This window comes from Oncorhynchus masou, unplaced genomic scaffold, assembly GCF_036934945.1.
Source record: "Oncorhynchus masou masou isolate Uvic2021 unplaced genomic scaffold, UVic_Omas_1.1 unplaced_scaffold_584, whole genome shotgun sequence".
Lineage (NCBI taxonomy): Eukaryota > Metazoa > Chordata > Actinopteri > Salmoniformes > Salmonidae > Oncorhynchus > Oncorhynchus masou.
The window spans coordinates 41450-55000 of record NW_027012260.1 but is presented as its reverse complement, the minus strand read 5'-3'; the positions used below and the strand labels follow the sequence as shown (position 1 = coordinate 55000).

At 44.2% G+C, this 13551-nt stretch overlaps 1 protein-coding gene across 1 annotated transcript in view; it reads right to left on the bottom strand.

Moving 5' to 3' along the window:
- LOC135536257 (neuronal acetylcholine receptor subunit non-alpha-3-like) overlaps positions 1–9975 on the bottom strand; it is a 38822-nt gene extending 28847 nt beyond the window's left edge. Inside the window, exon 1 of the mRNA XM_064962622.1 lies at positions 9658–9975. Coding sequence (XP_064818694.1) covers positions 9658–9721 — 64 coding nt within the window. The 5' untranslated portion in view covers positions 9722–9975. The remainder of the gene's footprint in view (positions 1–9657) is intronic.
- Between the last annotated feature and the right edge of the window lie 3576 nt (positions 9976–13551).

Below are 13551 nucleotides of genomic sequence, written 5' to 3'. Positions count from 1 at the left end.
TGTAGCATTGTGTGCTAGTATAGCTGGTGTTACTGTAGCATAATGTGCTAGTATAGCTGGTGTTATTGTAGCATTGTGTGCTAGTATAGATGGTGTTATTGTAGCATTGTGTGCTAGTATAGCTGGTGTTATTGCAGTTAACCCACTGTTCCTAGGCCGTAAATGTCAATAAGAATGTGTTCTTAACTGACTTGCTTTGTTAAATAAAGGTTAAATAAATAAAAAATGGTGTGCTAGTAAAGTTGGTGTTATTGTAGCATTGTGTGCTAGTATAGCTGGTGTTATTGTAACATTGTGTGCTAGTATAGCTGGTGTTATTGTGTTCCGAAGACTCGGAACACATGATTAATTACCAACTCAGCCGTTTCCTTGGCAGAAGGTAACTTAGTCAGAGGGACGAACCTGGCCGCCTTTGAAAACCTGTCGATTATGACTAGGATAGTAGTATTGCCATGGGATGGAGGAAGTCCAGTAATAAAGTCCAATGAGATATGGGACCAGGGTCTGTGGGGAACAGGTAAAGGGTGAAGGAGTCCTTGAGGGCGGAGGTGAGAAGATTTGCCCTGGCAGCACACGGGACAGGCATTGACGAAAGTGGCAACGTCTTCTCTTATGGTAGGCCACCAGAACTTACGCTGGATGAACTCCAAGGTGCGACCTACGCCCGGGTGACAGGTGAGGCGAGAGGAGTGCCCCCACAGAAGGACCTGAGTCCTCACTGCCTTGGGGACAAACAACCGATTGGCAGGACCTCCTTTCGGGTCCGGTTCGCTAGCTTGAGCACGTCTCACGGTATCCTCAACTTGCCACGAGATCGGAGCCACAATCTTAGCAGCAGGAAGGACAGGCATGTCCGTGTCATCTCGAATGGCAGGAGCGTAGACTCGGGACAGGGCATCCGGTTTGAGATTCTTCGACCCGGGCCGATAGGTGAGGATAAACTGGAATCGATTGAAGAAAAGAGACCATCTAGCTTGTCTAGAGTTCAACCGCTTCGCCTGCTGGATATACTCCAGATTTTTGTGGTCCGTAAGCACTTGAAACGGGTGAGAAGCCCCCTCAAGCCAGTGTCTCCATTCCTTCAATGCCATCTTAACCGCTAGGAGTTCACGATCCCCCACATCGTAGTTCCTCTCAGTCAGGGTAAGCCGGTGTGAGAAGAAAGCGCACGGATGAAGCTTCTTGTCTTCACCCCTCTGAGACAGGACAGCTCCAACACCAACCTCTGATGCGTCTACCTCCACCACAAATGGTTCATCCGTAGTCGGTAGTATCAGGATGGGAGCAGAGAGAACGCGCTGCTTGAGTCCTTGGAAGGCCGTCTCAGCTTCTCTTCCCCACAAAAACCTTGCATTGCCACCCTTGGTTAAAGCTGAGAGAGGGGCTGCCACCAAGCTGAAGTTCTTGATGAACTTGCGGTAGAAGTTTGTGAAGCCCAGGAAACGCTGAACTTCCTTAACGGATTTGGGGGTGGGCCAATCCGCTACCGCCCCTACCTTCCTGGGGTCCATTTGGACTCGACCGGGTTCCACTACAAATCCCAGGAATTGTACTCGGGATGAATGGAATTCACATTTTTCCGGCTTAACGTACAGATGGCTGTCCAGGAGGCGTTTGAGTACTTGTCTGACATGCTTAGTGTGTTCTTGAAGGGAGCTCGAAAAGATGAGGATGTCATCCAAGTAAACGAACACAAATATGTTAAGCATATCCCTAAGCACATCGTTTATGAGCGCTTGGAACACCGCTGGGGCGTTGGTCAGGCCGAAGGGCATCACCAAGTATTCATAGTGACCAGTAGGCGTGTTGAAAGCGGTCTTCCACTCGTCACCAGGTCTGATCCGCACAAGATGGTATGCGTTCCGCAGGTCAAGCTTAGTGAAAACAACTGCTTCCTGGAGCAGCTCGAAGGCTGTGGCCATAAGGGGTAGCGGGTAACGGTTACGGACGGTTATGGCATTGAGTCCCCGGTAGTCGATGCAAGGACGTAATCCACCGTCTTTCTTGGCCACAAAGAAAAACCCTGCTCCCGCCGGGGAGGTGGATGGACGCATGAGGCCTGCTTCCAGAGCGTCCTTGATGTAGGTATCCATAGCAGCTCGTTCGGGTGGAGATAGGGAAAAGATCCGACCCCTGGGGGCAAGTGCCCGGAAACAGGTCGATGGGGCAATCGTAAGGTCTATGGGGTGGTAGCATGGTGGCCCTCTGTTTGCTAAACACCAGTTTGAGGTCATGGTAACACTCGGGAACTCGGGTCAGGTCGATGGATTCTAAAGACTCGGGAGTAGAACTCGGGAATTCTGGAAAATACAAGTAGCTTGGCACGTAGGACCCCACTGCTTGATAGTGCCCACAGACCAGTCGATGTGAGGGTTATGGCTGTGAAGCCAGGGGTATCCAAGGACGAGAGGGAAGTCGGAACAGGAGATCAAATGAAAGTTCATCAATTCCTGGTGTTGTGAAACTGAAAGTCGCAAGGAGGTAGTGACATGAGTGACAAGTCCAGATCCCAAAGGGCTTCCATCCAATGTAGTGACCCTCATGGGTTCACTTAGAGGTTCAGAGGGAACGCCATTCTCCTTCGCCCAGACACCATCCATGAAGTTACCTGCGGCTCCAGAGTCTACCAAGGCTTGAAGGTGAAGCTTGTGGTTGTCCCAGGAGAGGGTGACTGGAATGAGCAGACGGGAGTTGGACGGATGGGAGGAGGTTATGTTTCCCGTTACAGTTCCCCCCGGTCTGTGCGGGACAGAGCGTTTCCCTGGAGCCCGGGACACGTGGAACGGAAATGGCCCGGTTTGCCGCAATATAGACAGCGTCGCTCCCTCATCCGGCGGTCTCTCTCAGCCTGGGAGATGCGTCCAATCTGCATGGGTTCCGATGGAGCCAGCGAGGATAAAGGTGGGGACTCGGAGCTGGGACTGATAGGGGCTAGAGGTCTACGGTTGAGTTCTCTCTCTCTCAGACGCTGGTCAATGCGTGAGGCCAACTTGATCAGGGACTCGAGATTGTCCGGTGGTTCCCGAGTGGCCAGTTCATCTTGGATAGTGTCGGAAAGGCCTTTCAGAAAGCACACCGTGAGCGCCTCGTTGTTCCAGCCACTTGCTGCTGCCACCGTGCGGAACTGGATGGCATAGTCCGTCACGCTGCGCCAACCTTGGTGGAGAGTCAGGAGCTGTTTGGCTGAGTCAGAACCACTGCTTGGGCCTTGAAACACTTGTTTGAATTCCTCAGCAAAGGCAGAGTAGCTGGCACAGCAGGAACTATGGGCATCCCACACAGCAGTAGCCCAGGCCAGGGCTTTTTCCGACAGCAGGGTGATGATATAAGCGATCTTAGACCGGTCGGTGGGAAACGACGAGGGTTGTAGCTCAAAGGAGAGAGAACATTGGGTGAGAAACCCTTTACAAGCACTTGGATCACCTGAGAACCGTTGGGGAGGTGGAAGACGAGGTTCAGCCAGGGGGTTAACTGCCATGGGTACGTGAATCTGAGGTACTGGGACGGGAACTGTTGCCGGGGTAAGACGATCAGATATTTGCTTAATGGAAGTCAGCATCTCCGACAGAAGATGACAATGTCTAGCCATTAAGGCCTCTTGCTGAACCAGGGCGGCTTCGTGGCGTTGGACAGTCTCCTGGTGGTGGGACAGCATGGCAAAAAGGTCCTGGGAACTGGCTGCCTCTGGGTTCATTTTTGGCTCTGTGTTTTTGTCAGGACCCGGTTACGAACCTGGGTCTCCGGAGTGAGAAACAGTCACTTAACCAACTGAGCCACGAATAGTCAGCAGAACCCAGAAGATGAGGCAGACACAGCAGTACTTAAGACGGTGTATTTAATAAAGTAAAAAGGAGAAGTCCTTAAATACAAAAATGGCAAATCCAAAAGGTGGTAGGAATAGCACAAAAAAGCCTCAAGAGATACTCAAAAACAAAAACAGAATTCCACAAGAGCATCCACCGGAATCGACAAGAATACACAGAACACTAGGGCTGGGTGCTAACATACAAACACAGAGCACAGAACTGAGGGAAACTAAGGGTTTAAATACAATCAGGGGAAACGAGGCACAGGTGCAAATAATAATGGGGAACAAGGGAAAAAACATAAGGTCAAAAAGCACAATGGGGGCATCTAGTGACCAAAACCCGGAACAACCCTGGCCAAATCCTGACAAGTATAGCTGGTGTTATTGTAACATTGTATGCTAGTATAGCTGGTGTTATTGTAACATTGTGTGCTAGTATAGCTGGTGTTACTGTAACATTGTGTGCTAGTATAGCTGGTGTTATTGTAACATTGTGTGCTAGTATAGCTGGTGTTATTGTAACATTGTATGCTAGTATAGCTGGTGTTATTGTAGCATTGTGTGCTAGTATAGCTGGTGTTATTGTAACATTGTGTGCTAGTATAGCTGGTGTTATTGTAACATTGTATGCTAGATAAGAGCGTCTGCTAAATGACTTAAATGTAAATGTAAATGTATAGCTGGTGTTATTGTAGTATTGTGTGCTAGTATAGCTGGTGTTATTGTAGCATTGTGTGCTAGTATAGCTGGTGTTATTGTAGTATTGTGTGCTAGTATAGCTGGTGTTATTGTAGTATTGTGTGCTAGTATAGCTGGTGTTATTGTAGCATTGTGTGCTAGTATAGCTGGTGTTATTGTAGCATTTTGTGCTAGTATAGCTGGTGTTATTGTAGTATTATGCGCTAGTATAGCTGGTGTTATTGTAGTATTGTGCGCTAGTATAGCTGGCGTTATTGTAGCATTGTGTGCTAATAGCTGGTGTTGCTTAGTTTCTCCATATTGCTACTATTGTGTTATTACTTATATTTCCGTCAGTAATAATTAGCCAGTATTTTCTATGATCTGTTATCCACTTCATACAGTACTTTGTGTGCTAGTATAGCTGGTGTTATTGTAGTATTGTGTGCTAGTATAGCTGGTGTTATTGTAGCAGTGTGTGCTAGTATAGCTGGTGTTATTGTAGCATTTTGTGCTAGTATAGCTGGTGTTATTGTAGTATTATGCGCTAGTATAGCTGGTGTTATTGTAGTATTGTGCGCTAGTATAGCTGGCGTTATTGTAGCATTGTGTGCTAATAGCTGGTGTTGCTTAGTTTCTCCGTATTGCTACTATTGTGTTATTACTTATATTTCCGTCAGTAATAATTAGCCAGTATTTTCTATGATCTATCTGTTATCTACTTCATACAGTCCTCTGTTATTGCCTGTTACTATGTAATAGCCAACCATTCCATGTGGCAGTGTATTTCATACAGTCCTATGTTATTGCCTGTTACTATGTAATAGCCAACCATTCACTGTGGCAGTGTATTTCATACAGTCCTCTGTTATTGCCTGTTACTATGTAATAGCCAACCATTCACTGTGGCAGTGTATTTCATACAGTCCTCTGTTATTGCCTGTTACTATGTAATAGCCAACCATTCACTGTGGCAGTGTATTTCATACTGTCCTCTGTTATTGCCTGTTACTATGTAATAGCCAACCATTCATTGTGGCAGTGTATTTATACAGTCCTGCGTTATTGTTACTACCTATTGCTATAGTCTTCTATTATATCCTTTAGATGTTTGTTGCAGTAATTGTATTTATCATACCTCCATTCCATGTTTCTATTCTGTTTGAGACCATTCCCATCTGTGATAGGTCAGTAAAGTCCTCTGTTGGGAATAGTCTGGAGGTTGTCTCTGTAATAGGAGATGGGAATCAGTAAAGCTACAGTCCAGCTTATTCTGGAGATTCTACCTCACAGTGTGTGTGTGTGTGTGTGTGTGTGTGTGTGTGTGTGTGTGTGTGTGTGTGTGTGTTCTTGAATACCTGACTGTTATTGCTTTGCATTGCATCATATATATATAAGTCTCGATGTGAATCTACAGTCTCTTTGACTGAGACTGTGTTTGGTGTTTGACTGAAACTTTGTGTGTGTTTGTGTTGGGGGTGTGGGGGGGGGGGGTATAATTGGTACGGCCGCATGACCCTGGCACCATCTGCTTACAATAGAGCCATGACGGTCCCTACCACCGAGAAGGGAGATGGAAACAATGTTTGTGCCCCTAATGGCCACATATTCCCTACATAGTACACTACTTTGAACAGAGCATTATGGGGCGATACAGGGAATAGGGTGTCATTTGGGAGGCGGTCAATGCGCCAGAGAAGTGAACAGATAGAAACACAGCTTCATGTCAGCGTGAGAAGTCATGAACCCTTCCACACCGAGGCTCATTGCAAACCTCATCTTCTCCCAGTTGCAATTTGATGAATGGGTTTTGTCACCTCATGTAGTGAAACTGCTGATGTGGGACATGGCCTTGTGGACACAAAATGGCAGCCATGTATCACCCAGGTGGGCCATTGCAGTGTTGATTACTGGATAAAAAGTTATTCTTACAACAAACATAGGAACAGCTCTCTGCCTCCCCCACCACCCCACCCACCCACCCACTACAAACACAATCCCACCACCCACTACAAACACATGTAATAACATGTAATAACCCTGATCCAACATTTACATTAAAGAAGTCTTACACAGAGTGGAGGGGTCCTTAAAGGGGGAATCAGCAGTTGGAACAACAACAAAGTGTTTTCCCCCCTCGGGTTCTGTAAATAGCTACGGAGATAGATGGGAGGGTTTGAGGGTAGCTGAGGAGTGGGACTGACAAAGCTCAGGATCCATAATAGTTATGACTGAAAACACTTTGTATACCTGATGTCTGAGTATTATCCATCTATATGCTGGATGGGTCAAAACCGATAGGGTGGGGCTGGAGAAATGGAAACAATCCAATATTCATAAACAGAGCTATGGATGCAAGGGCTGACCGTCCACGACATCACAAGTATAGATAGAATACATTTACTTTTGTTAACAAACATTGGAGTAGAACTAGCTTATATTTTGGGTTCCGACATTAGAATTCTTCAAGAATCAATGGGTACATATCAATAATTTAGTCCAAAAATGGATGTCGCAACTGTAGATTGCCTCTTTAAGAGAATCTCTGAGTTTGTAAAGTGAAGAAATAGCCACAGCACTGTATAAAAGGCCAGTCTACAAAAGGTCAGTCTGCTACAGTGTAAAACGTAAGAGAGTTCAGCACCATGGACAGTGGCTATAACTGAGCATACAAAAACATAAGATCAGTCTGCTACAGTGTAAAACATAAGAGAGTTCAGCACCATGGACAGTGGCTATAACTGAGCATACAAAAGGTCAGTCTGCTACAGTGTAAAACACACAGATGGTCTCCAGATATAGACCTTCGACCTCTAGGTATACTCAACCTCTCCATCTCAACTGTTGTTTACCCACAATGCAAAGGGACAAGGACCCAAGAGGAATGTAACACTTTTCAAAAAGGTTAACCATGTCCCTTATCTCTCATCCTCCCTCGAGGTGTGTGTGTGTGTGTGTGTGTGTGTGTGTGTGTGTGTGTATGTGTGTGTGCGCATTGTGCCTGACAGGTTGTACTGTTTCCTAGCAGCATACTGTATCTGGGGTCAGATTGTTATTTGACTCCTGGTGGTTCGAGGTCAAGGGTTTGGCACAGAGAGCTGATCTTAGAACAGCACTGGGGGCCGACTGCTCACACACATGGACACACAGGTACACACATGGACACACAGGTACACACAGGTACACACATGGACACGCAGGTACACACATGGACACGCAGGTACACACATGTACACACATGGACACACAGGTACACACAGGTACACACATGGACACGCAGGTACACACATGGACACGCAGGTACACACATGTACACACATGGACACACAGGTACACACATGGACACACAGGTACACACATGGACACACAGGTACACACATGTACACACATGGACACGCAGGTACACACATGGACACACAGGTACACACATGGACACGCAGGTACACACATGGACATGCAGGTACACACATGTACACACATGGACACACACACAGGTAAACACAGGTGCACACATGTACACACACAGGTACACACAGGTAAACACAGGTGCACACATGTACACACACAGGTACACACACACAGGTACACACAGGTACACACACACAGGTAAACACAGGTACACACACACACACACAGGTACACACACACACACACACACACAGGTACACACACACACACACACACACACACACACACACACACACACACACACACATTCTACCTATCTGTTACTGTGTGTTACAACATATCATATCCCATCTATCTGTTACTGTGTGTTACAATATATCATATTCCATCTATATGTTACTGTGTGTTACATTATATAATATCCCATCTATCTGTTACTGTGTGTTACAATATATCATATTCCATCTATATGTTACTGTGTGTTACATTATATAATATCCCATATATCTGTTGCTGTATGTTACAATATCATATCCCATCTATCTGTTACTGTGTGTTACAATATATCATATCCCATCTATCTATTACTGTGTGTTACAATATATCATATCCCATCTATCTATAATTGTGTGTTACAATCTATCATATCCCATCTATCTGTTACTGTGTGTTACAATATATCATATCCCATCTATCTGTTACTGTGTGTTACAATATATCATATCCCATCTATATGTTACTGTGTGTTAAATTATATAATATCCCATCTATCTGTTACTGTGTGTTACAATATATCATATTCCATCTATATGTTACTGTGTGTTACATTATATAATATCCCTATATATCTGTTACTGTGTGTTACAATATCATATCCCATCTATCTGTTACTGTGTGTTACAATATATCATATCCCATCTATCTATTACTGTGTGTTACAATATATCATATCCCATCTATCTATTATTGTGTGTTACAATCTATCATATCCCATCTATCTGTTACTGTGTGTTACAATATATCATATCCCATCTATCTATTACTGTGTGTTACAATATATCATATCCCATCTATCTATTACTGTGTGTAATACAGTCTACTACACTATAGAAGAACGATAGCTGTGAAAGTGTTATCTAACGCTGAGTGGACTGAAGGGAGAAGTGAACTGAACCAAGCCCTCTATATTGTCACATGGGCCTGGTATAAACTATGCAGACAAAGTGTAGTACAGGCTTCATGTAACGCTTGGTTTGAGTCAAGCAACACAACAGTAGGTAGACACATTTTTAACTTAGGATCGGCAACAGTTGTAGGCTGCCTTTGTAATTGTTTATTTGTTTGTTTGTTTAATCCCATTGAACAATCAATGTTATTGTCTTTTGTTTTGTATCCAAGGGGGACGAGTCCTTTACTCGACCCAGGGAGGGCGCTACGCGCCCACCCATTAAATACATCATTTTCTGCAGCTGTGTAGCCTACATTTCCTTCACTTGATCTAACTGATAAACCTAACGGTTTATTGGCACTGCATTGGTGGGAGAGAATGGGACGGTTTGTCTAGCGGTTCTGTGTCCCGTTTAAAATCAAATCAATAGGGCTATCCGATTATGGACATTTCAAAGTGGACCCTGCGGCAGGCTAAACGTCAGGCTGGCTATATAGAACAACAACGCATTCATAGAGAACACTATCAACTCAAACCACTGTATATTAGGCTGCGGTTTCTGTAGCATTGATTATGCCTTGTCCCTTATGCCTACCTTCAATAGTGGCATCGCCGAACGAGAACCACAACAGCCAAAACACTGCAACCGCAAACTTCATGCTTCCTCTTCGCGCGGCTCCAGTTACCCGTTCTCGTTCTAGTCGTCTTCGAGGTGCTTTATATCATCTCCTGCGTACACAAAACCGTCCGTATCACAACAATCAGTCGGTCCGTAGCCTAGACTAGTATAACAACGGGACGTGCTTTGCCCGCTTCGGAACGATGTAACGATTAAATTATGAAGGACGGACAAGGAAGAAAACGACGCTGTTGTTGCTCCATTATTATTACAACTGTTTTACAGCGGCAGGACTTCCTCTTTCTGGGTTTCCCCTAAGAGTTTCCATTTGTGTCCCAGTGTGGATCTCGAGCAAGCCGACCGGGTGCACGCGCTCAAAATCCGGTGTTCGGTAGGGGGGCTGGTCCAGCGGCAGATGAGGGAGGGGAGACGGCGGAATGTGATGGAGACAGGGGGTGCGCGTTGCGTATGTGTGTTCTATAATAACGGAGGGATATGGGGGTATAGGATTCATTATTTATGAAGTATCTATCAATGTAATTTATAGCCTAATTGTAGGCTACACATTTTTACAAAACCTTCCCTTCAGGAATCACCAGTCACATTTTAATGAGAAATGGCCCAGGACCACCAGCGACCTAAAGGGACCACTGACACACACACACACACGCTCAAGCTCGCACACGCACACACGGTGTTACAAGCAGTGAGAATCCCAATGGTAGTAAATCACCAGTCACTGTGACTCCTCACCAGTAGGCTACAGTATATATCTATTACAGGACCTCTCAATGCAGCGTTAGGCTACAGTATATATCTGTTACAGGACCTCTCATTAGACTACAGTATATATCTGTTACAGGACCTCTCATTAGACTACAGTATATATCTATTACAGGACCTCTCATTAGGCTACAGTATATATCTATTACAGGACCTCTCATTAGACTACAGTATATATCTGTTACAGGACCTCTCAGTAGGCTACAGTATATATCTATTACAGGACCTCTCAATGCAGCGTTAGGCTACAGTATATATCTGTTACAGGACCTCTCATTAGACTACAGTATATATCTATTACAGGACCTCTCAATGCAGCGTTAGACTACAGTATATATCTGTTACAGGACCTCTCATTAGACTACAGTATATATCTGTTACAGGACCTCTCATTAGGCTACAGTATATATCTGTTACAGGACCTCTCATTAGACTACAGTATATATCTATTACAGGACCTCTCAGTAGGCTACAGTATATATCTATTACAGGACCTCTCATTAGGCTACAGTATATATCTATTACAGGACCTCTCATTAGACTACAGTATATATCTATTACAGGACCTCTCATTAGACTACAGTATATATCTATTACAGAACCTCTCATTAGACTACAGTATATATCTGTTACAGGACCTCTCATTAGACTACAGTATATATCTATTACAGGACCTCTCATTAGACTACAGTATATATCTATTACAGGACCTCTCATTAGACTACAGTATATATCTATTACAGGACTTCTCAATAGACTACAGTATATATCTGTTACAGGACCTCTCATTAGACTACAGTATATATCTATTACAGGACTTCTCATTAGACTACAGTATATATCTATTACAGGACCTCTCATTAGACTACAGTATATATCTATTACAGGACTTCTCAATAGACTACAGTATATATCTGTTACAGGACCTCTCATTAGACTACATTAGGCTACAGGACCTCTCAATAGACTATATATATCTGTTACAGGACCTCTCATTAGACTACAGAAATATCTGTTACAGGACCTCTCATTAGACTACAGTATATATCTGTTACTTTGACCTCTCAATAGACTACAGTATATATCTGTTACAGGACCTCTCATTAGACTACAGTATATATCTGTTACAGGACCTCTCATTAGACTACAGTATATATCTGTTACAGGACCTCTCATTAGACTACAGTATATATCTATTACAGGACCTCTCATTAGGCTACAGTATATATCTATTACAGGACCTCTCATTAGACTACAGTATATATCTGTTACAGGACCTCTCAATGCATCAGTAGGCTACAGTATATATCTGTTACAGGACCTCTCATTAGACTACAGTATATATCTGTTACAGGACAATGATTAACACTAACAGTATATATCTGTTACAGGACCTCTCAATGCATCAGTAGGCTACAGTATATATCTATTACAGGACCTCTCATTAGACTACAGTATATATCTGTTACAGGACCTCTCATTAGGCTACAGTATATATCTGTTACAGGACCTCTCATTAGACTACAGTATATGATTACAGGACCTCTCATTAGACTACAGTATATATCTGTTACAGGACCTATATATCTGCCAATTACTACAGTATATATCTATTACAGGACCTCTCATTAGACTACAGTATATATCTGTTACAGGACCTCTCATTAGACTACACCCTATATATCTGTTACAAAGACATAACATTAGACTACAGCAGTGTCAAATATACACTACTGTTCACAGTTTAGGGTCACTTAGAAATGTCCTTGTTTTTGAAAGAAAAGCCCTTTCTTTGTCCATTAAAATAACATCAAGTTGATCATAAATACAGTTCAGACATTGTTAATGTTGTAAATGACTATTATAGCCAGAAATGGCAGAAGCAATTAAACTGGCCATCTTTAGACTAGTTGAGTATCTGGAGCATCAGCATTTGTGGGTTCGATTACAGGCTCAAAATGGCCAGAAACAAAGACCTTTCTTCTGAAACTCGTCAGTCTATTCTTGTTCTGAGAAATGAAGGCTATTCCATGCGAGGAATTGCCAAGAATCTGAAGATCTCGTACAACACTGTGTACTACCCCTTCACAGAACAGAGCAAACTGTCTCTAACCAAAATAGGAAAAGGAGTGGCAGGGCCCTGGTGCACAACTGAGCAAGAGGACAAGTACATTAGAGTGTCTAGTTGGAGAAACAGAATCCTCACATGTCCTCAACTGGCAGCTTCATTAAATAATACCCGCAAAACACCAGTTTCAACATCAACAGGGAAGGCACTTAACCCTAATTGCTCCAGGGGAGCCGTTGATAATGGCTGACACCGGCCGTGACCCCACTCTCCGAGAGTGTCTCAGGGGGAGTTAGGATTTGCACAAAACATTTCCGTTTCACACGTAAATACTTGTCCATGCATGAAACAGGAGAAATACCAGCACCCATATTATTATTATTATCTCTTACGTCAACTTAACATCTGCTGAATGTTACCAGGAACATGGAGTCTGTGACAGACAGGAACATGGAGTCTGTGACAGACAGGAACATGGAGTCTGTGACAGACAGGAACATGGAGTCTGTGACAGACAGGAACATGGAGTCTGTGACAGACAGGAACATGTAGTCTGTGACAGACAGGAACATGGAGTCTGTGACAGACAGGAACATGGAGTCTGTGACAGACAGGAACATGGAGTCTGTGACAGACAGGAACATGGAGTCTGTGACAGACAGGAACATGGAGTCTGTGACAGACAGGAACATGGAGTCTGCGACAGACAGGAACATGGAGTCTGCGACAGACAGGAACATGGAGTCTGCGACAGACAGGAACATGGAGTCTGTGACAGACAGGAACATGGAGTCTGTGACAGACAGGAACATGGAGTCTGCGACAGACAGGAACATGGAGTCTGTGACAGACAGGAACATGGAGTCTGTGACAGACAGGAACATGGAGTCTGTGACAGACAGGAACATGTAGTCTGTGACAGACAGGAACATGGAGTCTGTGACAGACAGGAACATGGCTGGTCAGGGACCAGGGTTTGGCCAGAGTTGGTGATGGGTGAACAGATCACGTGGACCATG